This window comes from Cibotium barometz, chromosome 24, assembly GCF_041138505.1.
Source record: "Cibotium barometz isolate CiBa-2024 chromosome 24, ASM4113850v1, whole genome shotgun sequence".
NCBI classification, from domain to species: domain Eukaryota; kingdom Viridiplantae; phylum Streptophyta; class Polypodiopsida; order Cyatheales; family Cibotiaceae; genus Cibotium; species Cibotium barometz.
Window position 1 is genome coordinate 30,550,238 of NC_141069.1, and position 7,593 is coordinate 30,557,830.

At 43.2% G+C, this 7,593-nt stretch overlaps 1 protein-coding gene across 2 annotated transcripts in view; it reads left to right on the forward strand.

Annotated features, from left to right (window-relative positions):
• LOC147625168 (heterogeneous nuclear ribonucleoprotein 1-like) overlaps nucleotides 1-2,286 on the forward strand; it is a 34,721-nt gene extending 32,435 nt beyond the window's left edge. The window contains exons 3-4 of one of the 2 annotated variants that reach the window (XR_015268932.1): nucleotides 1,200-1,651; nucleotides 1,789-2,286. Coding sequence is in view for 1 of the 2 variants with exons in the window: in XM_086818416.1 (XP_086674542.1) it covers nucleotides 1,789-1,802 (14 nt within the window). In the remaining variant the exon portion in view is untranslated. The remainder of the gene's footprint in view (nucleotides 1-1,199; nucleotides 1,652-1,788) is intronic. The other variant, XM_086818416.1, reaches the window with a different exon arrangement.
• The last annotated feature ends 5,307 nt before the right edge of the window (nucleotides 2,287-7,593 follow it).

The following is a 7,593-nucleotide window of genomic DNA, read 5'->3' on the forward strand; positions in this document are numbered from 1 at the left end:
AGTCGTGGAGGTCTTTTCAGCAGGCCGACTGCCTATCTGGGGGCATATAAATAGGCCCCCAGCCCCCATACCACACTTGTATCATATTCGGGATCTTCTTGTGTATATCAGAGCAGAGTTACACGCCTACTTCTCTCTCTCTCTCTTGTGCTGTTTTTCTGCATGCGTTTTTTGCTCGTGTTCCCAGATCTGGTCATCATCTCCGCTGCGTATTCTGACAGCCCTGGCCATGTGTCAGTCCTCTACAGGCAAACAACATGTGAATAGGCCAACCAATCTTGCATACCGTTATTGCGCTGATCAAGGTGGAATCTATGGCAGGGTATTGGGCTGAGATTTGTGATCAGCATTTTCAATCACATTCAATACTTGGAAATTCAGTTGTCAACATTTGCTTTGCACATAATACAATACAGTAGATTTAGGGCTATTGTGTGTGCTGTGTGTTTGAGTTCTGCTGCTCTCTTTGCCCTTTATTCTGAAAACCCTTGCACATAGGCACAAGAGCTCTACACTGTCACTGGCCTACGCAAGAAAAGTTGTGACCTTTTAGAGTCCATCATTTTGAACTCTTGATGGAAGAACTTCCCTTGTGGCCTTGTCCCGTACTCCCCTGGTGTGCTCAAACTCCACCTTGGTCCCTCGGTAATGGCATTGACAAATAAAAGATGTTTATGGAGTTCAGAAACGAACAGAGCGTCTTTTATCTACCTCTTCTCACCTCTGCGATCGAACATGGGAACCTTGCCCCCTTTTCTGGCACCTTAGAATTATCCCCAATTCTCACATTCTGGAATATACATGGAGCAAGGCCCAAACCAATGTTGCCTTTGACTCAGGTGTTCAATTGCCTGGCTGTTCATGTTCCTTTGATCTCTTGCTCTAGAGACTAACGCTGAATCCCCATGGTCTTCCTCAATGCTAAGGAAGAGATCTTGCTCCTGTGTCACTGTGTCACTGCAACATTGATAGCCTTTATTTTGGTGTCTTGGGCCTTCTACTTCTCCTCCTCCCCCTCTCTTGAAACAATCTTCTGCGAAATGACCTTTCTTATCACAAAAGAAACATACCTTGTCTTTTTCTTGTCGAAAGAGCTCCTGCTGGACTCTCCCTTTTCTCTGCACGTGCTCTCATCTCTCTCCTCAATTCGCTTCTAGCATGCTTCCTACTGAAGCATCAAGCTTCTCAACTCTTTGCAGGCATTCGAGATGGTTGAATGTAAAGCCCATTTCATCACCCATGGATCTTGGACAAAAGCTGTCAGCTCAGGATGCGTCTTCATTGGTTGATTCCATGTTATAAAGGAGGTTGGTTGGCTCATTGGTCCATTCGGCCAATCCAGATATCAGTTCTGCTCAGCAATGCAGTGGGAGTTTTGACTCAGTTTTCCTCTCGATCCTGGGAGTCATGAGAGAGCTGGTCTTTGAGTTCTCAAGTATGTGCAAGGTACAACTTATGGCATTATCTACAGGAGAGGAGCCCTTCATGAAGGTTAAACTGATTCAGGTACTGCAACTGATCCAAACACAAGACACTCAACAACAAGGGCTCATTTTCTGGACAAGCAAGAAGGGACCAACAGTGGCTTAGTACGAGGCTGCATGCGCAGCTAGTCTTCTTGGTGATGGTGGATGACACTAATTGCAATTGTGTATGTTTTCAGTTTTAAAGGCCCTTTTGTTGTGACAAATGTGTGTGGCCGGAGCTTTCTTAGAGTTTCTTGGCCTAAGTTGATTGCCTGGTTTGACTCAAATGTGTCCTCACAGTGCAGTTTCTTGCTTTTTGCAGGTGTGCCAGCCTAGGAGTGTGCTTTTACCCCCTTCTGCTTGACAGGGGAGGTGTGGGAACAGGTGTGTGATTTAAGGTGCTGAGTGGTTTAGAAAACTGAAGTTTTGGTAATGATAAGAACACCATACATTTTGGAAGAATGTCAGAGATAGCATCCAGACAACACATGCTGGAGAACAAGTGATCCCCCCCCCCCTTAGTGGAGTCCAAGAATGGATTCTGCAAAGCCATTTAAGAGAACCCAGGTTTCCATCCGGATATAATCAAGTGTAACTCTAGCTTTTCTTTTTTGCAACTATACATGGCACTTGGAAAGCATTATACAAGATCAGTGGTGGGCATACCAGCTGTAGGTTTCTAGTCTATTGAATTCTTTCTAGTGTAAACAGTGGATTTAGTCCTAGCCCCCTTTTTTTTTTTCCCGTTGTGGGAAGCCTTCCCAAGTTGGAATCAGGAAATTGTTGTTTCCAATAAATAATTAGTGGAGCTTTTACTGGTTATTCAGCATGACCTTTAACTCCCAGGTTGATCATATAGTGCACTCCACTTTCTACACATTGCAACATGCACCTTTTGAGCACACCTCTCCTCTTCCTCAAATACTCCTCTCTTTTCCTCCCACCTCCCTCACTTATCTTCCAATACCCCTCCCCTTGCAAGAAGGTCTACAAACAATGCTCAAAATCTAGCTAAAAAGGATCAAATCAAATCACTTAATCCATGATTAAGGTTTAACACAATGATAAGCTAATGAGCAAGGATTATCTAAAAACATCAAGACTAATTACACTAGGTTTCTCTTTACTAATGAGAGCTAGAGAGTATATCGATTTATCGCCTAAGAGAAGATCTCATGTATAATCATTCCTAGCATGCAATCTTTACTTGCCCATGTGACTATCTGGGGACGTCTTGCAAAAATCACAGAAAGATTAGCTCTCTTAATTTACATGATCATTGGTAGCTGTAATTGACATAATATGCTTTTAGAGGGGAATCTTGATGCTGAACTAAAAAAATAGTTGAAACATATAGTCCTTTGTTCCTTATCTTTGAAGAGGAGGTTTTATTTGTTAATATGTGAAGTACTGGGATAGTGATCCATAGTTGCAAAGCATCAACCAAACTCATGGATATAATTCATTAATCCCCTAGTCAGGCGATACGAAAAGAAATGCAAGGCCCATTATATTCAGCTGCATAAACTCAAGGCAAGAGATTTCCTTACAAAGGAGATAACACAGGGTTAGAAACAAACCATTGTAATTTGTAGGCCAGGTGATAAGGTGCCCGCCCATCTACTAGTAGACATATGAAAGAGTTCACATTAGATAGTCAGGGTTGCCTTTTGATGGGCACCTTTGTCCATCAAATTTGACAGGAAAGGGATGAGACTTGCAAGTTTCTCATCATTGGTTACATTAGACAATCAGGGTTGCCTTTTGATAGGCACCCTTGTCTGTCCAATTTGACGGGAAAGGAATGAACTTGCTAGAAGTTATCTTTTGTTGACCTTTGGGGTTTATCCCAAAGGTAGGGTTCAAATCTACCACAAAGTGAAGGCATGTTATATCGGCACCCTCCCTCGCATTTGAAAAAAAAGTAGTTTTTTGTTTTTCTCATTAAAAAATTCAAAGAAGTGTGCCCCCCCCCTCCCCCCCTTATTCTTTCTCTCTGTTGTATTGTATTACTCTTTGGTCTCATAGCACTTGGTGTCTTTTGGGGACATATGTTAATATAAACTGTGTGTGTGTGTGTGTGTGGGTGCGACTATCACTACTAGATAGATTTTCACTTACACATAGAGTTTGAAGATCATAATGTAATGTTGTTTGATCTCATGGGTTCTTTATGTAGATTGATATCATCATCATCGCTCTTCTTTTTTCCGTAATAGACGATATATTACCAAAAATTACTTTACAAATTATGATGATGACGGTGATATCATCATCATCTCTCTCTCTCTCTCTCTCACTCAAAATATCAAATTGATTTTAAAATTCAAGGCAATCTTCTTTAAGAGTTCGTTTTCTTGTATAAAATTTGGCTTTTATTTATTGGGTTGTTTTTATTTCTTCAAAGAAGAGACTTCTATTAAGCATGAAAAAATATACAAAAAAAGAGATTTCAAACCAAACAAAGGGGAAATCTCAACCAATCAAGTGCCTTGTGCTGCCAACAAGGTCCCATACGAGTGGTAGTGAAAAAGATGTCATGATTGCAATCTCATAAACTTGCCGTCCTTTCTCTTCGTAGCCCTTGAAGATCCTTGGATCCTTAGATGTTGGCCCAAGTGGCCATAAGGGTGTGGATGATGTCACTCCAAATCCTACAAATGGTGGGATAAATTTCTTGACAAGCTAAGTCCTCCTTATAGGGTATTAAGCTAAACATACAACCTTGGACACAAGAGATGGAAAGAAGAAGAGAAACAACCATGCAAGGGTCAAGATTAGCACTTAGCCAACCCTAATGAGGGTTAACTCCCCTTTGTGAGGCCGCAAGGGGCTCACTCCACCACCACTTGTGTCACCAAAGTGGAGATTTACAAGCTAGGTGAAGAGCAAAGAAGGAGGGAGCTATGGAAAGCTCAACCTTCACTCCATGCCAACATGCATGCAAGAGGGATCTTGGTAGAGAGACAAGAGAGGGGAGAGGAGAGGAGAAGCTAGATTAACACCATTCCTAACATGCACACACAACAACAATCAAGCATGCAAGCATCTACAACACAACCAAGCATCCACAAGCTCAAGCTCAAGCTCAAGCGAGAGAGAGAGAGAGAGAGAGAGAGAGAGAGAGAGAGAGAGAGAGAGAGCAAAACTCAATTGAGACTAATGGGATTGTTCCTTTTCATATTCCATAAAATGTATTATATACAAGAGCTAGGAAGCTAGTTTTGGGGCGCTCCCAAATTGTAAATGGGGGGGTGGTCATTGTAAAATGAGAGCTCAATGTCATGCAATTGTAGCGGCAGCTCGTTGACGAGACGGAGGACAGCTTTGGATCACCACCTAGCCATAGAGGGAATGAAGATAGGGATCCTCACCGTCGGCGGACATATGTACATAGTGGCCTTCTTTCCCACACATGCTTGGTCACCCCACCTCGATGCCCTTGAACCCTAGCTCACTTTCCGCCCACACTCTCGTGGATGGTCTCGGAGGCCGATTGATCTGCCTGTAGCTATGAGCTACATAACATTACTCCCTCCTTAAGAAGAGTTTTCATCTGCAAAAAAGAACTCTGGAAAGTTCTTGGTTAGTATACTCAAGCACCTCATTCTTGCGTTCTTTCCACTTAACAAGTGCCTCTCAGTCACAGTGTGCCTCATGTTTCGATCTCTAAATATGAGAATCCTCTCAAGCTCATGTGGAATAGATGGTGGTTCTATCAAATCCACCAATATAGATGGTGGTTCTATCAAATCCACCAATATAGTTGGAGAAACTATGTTGTCCTTATGGTCAACAGTTTTTTGTAGTCTACTGTCATGAAAAACAGGATTAACTTGAGATCTCTCCGGTAACTCAAGTTTGAATGCTAATCCACCAACCTTCTTAAGGATATAAGGACTGCAGTATCTAGGTGAAATTTTTTCACACTTTCTCATCTTTAAAGTCTCCAACTTCGTAGGGAATTTTCAATATATAAAGTCACCTTCTTCCAAGGCTACTTCTCTGCGAGCCTTGTTTGCATACATCTTCGCATGATCTTGTGCGCTACGCATGCTATCTTTTGTTGCCTATACAATATATCTTGCATGTCTTCAAGGAACTCCTTAATCAACTGCAACTTCTCCTTCAGTAGCCCTACAACTATAGGAGATCCCGTCTGCTAGAAGCCACACATCAACGTAAATGGACTAAATCCAATTGCGAAGTGTTTCGAACTATTATAAGAAAACTCTAAATGTGGCAAATACTCCTCCTAATTAGATTGATTTTTACCAACATACGCTCAAAGAATGTCCTCTAACACTTGGTTGACTCTTTATATCTGACCATCAGACTACAGATGATCAATCGTACTCATACTCAAAGTATTTTTGAAGACTTTCCTTCAAAAGTGACTATCAAACTTCCTATCTCTATCAGAGACTATATCTACAGGCAGGCCATATAGCTTGTAGAGATGTTCGATCAAAAACCGTTTTTTTAGTAGGTACATACTTGACCATCTTGGTCAATCAGTCAACTACTACCCAAATCGAATCATTACCTTGATTCGTTCTTGGTAAACTAGTGATGAAATACATGGAAATACTTTCCCATTTCTCTTTGGGAATATCCAATGGATGAAGCAAACCTCCAACCTTGAGGTGCTCATGCTTATTGACCTAACACTTCTTGCATTTCAGCACGAAGTCCTGGACGTCCTTAAGTAAACTAGGCCAATAAATTATCTTTTGACTAGTGCATAGGTCTTTTGTATCCCAGGATGACCAGCACTAGGACTATCGTAATTTTCTATAAGAATTTGGACCGAAAATCATCAATAGCTAGTACGTAAACTCTACCTTATAGAGCAGGCTAGATTCTCTTTTGAGAGAAAGATATGGCTTTTAGAGAAAGGTGATGGGGAGAGAGAAAGAGGCTTTTTTGCATGGCAAGTGGACTTATGCAGGCACTGAAAAATAGGCAACCATTGTGGCAAGTGGGCTCATGCAGGTATCAAAAAATAGGCAACCGTCGTGGGCACGGCCAAGTGGGTGACGTGCTCGTAGTAGCCAAATATTTGCTTCAATGTTGGCCCTTTGTTGATGTCAAAGGCTAAGCCTTGAGTGCCTTCATGATAATGGTTCCATTCGGGAAACGTTTCCAACAACGTGATGATCAGATTGAAGAATCTAATGGTGGCGATCATTGAGGGAACTGGTGCCTAGTTATATCTTCTGATGAATTCATGGATGTGCTTTAACATGTCTTCAGTGCATGGGTGTGCTTTAACATGTCTTCAGTGCATGGGTGCTGGGGCGTCGGAGGAGCAAACCATGGGAAGTTGAAGAGAAGTTTTGGGTTCTTTGTTTGCTCCTCGTGGAAAAGATTCTAGGCCCATCTTCGTCACATCAACAACAGGTATTCAGGGTTTATCCGGAGTGGACGTGGTGCCTTGCAGTATTGGTCCCATGTGTACGGCTTCAACAAGAAAGGTCGTCGGCTAGGTTGGCTACTCGTCCATGAGATCGAACGGGATCTAGCCGATGTGGAGGAGGGTAATTATGTAAGGGCGTTGCGGAGGCCTAAGTTCAGTGTTAAGGTTAGAGGTGAGGGGGGGGTGTTGGTGAGGGAGGTGGAGTGGGGAGATGGATGGGTGTAGAGGATTGTGAGGGGAAGAGTGGGAGTTTTGTGGTGCCAGGGGGGTGGGGGTGTTTGTGTGCTTGTGCTTGGGTGAGAGGAGTTGGAGGGTGGGGGTTGATGGGGGCGAGATGAGGATGGTGGTGGTTGAGGGGGTTGGGCTCCTGGGGCTCCATCGCCTCCGTCGTCGTCTTCTTTGTCTGAGTATTCGGGGCCATGGGCTCGGAAGGAGACTTTGGCCTCCGCAGCTTATTCGGGGGTAAACTCCATGGGAAATGCCACATGTGAGTCATCAAATTGCATGATGCCCATGGCTTGCATGACCTCCATTTGGATATGACATCTACGATAAAGAATGAGGAGGTCAACTATGGAGTATGGCGGGAGCTCATCACACTGGAGAGACCGATAAGCTACGTGGACGATCTCCCATCCTTTGCGGTGGAGCTAACGGAGGGCATTGGCTGTCCATTGGGATGGGTATGGGTAAGGATAGAGCCCGCGT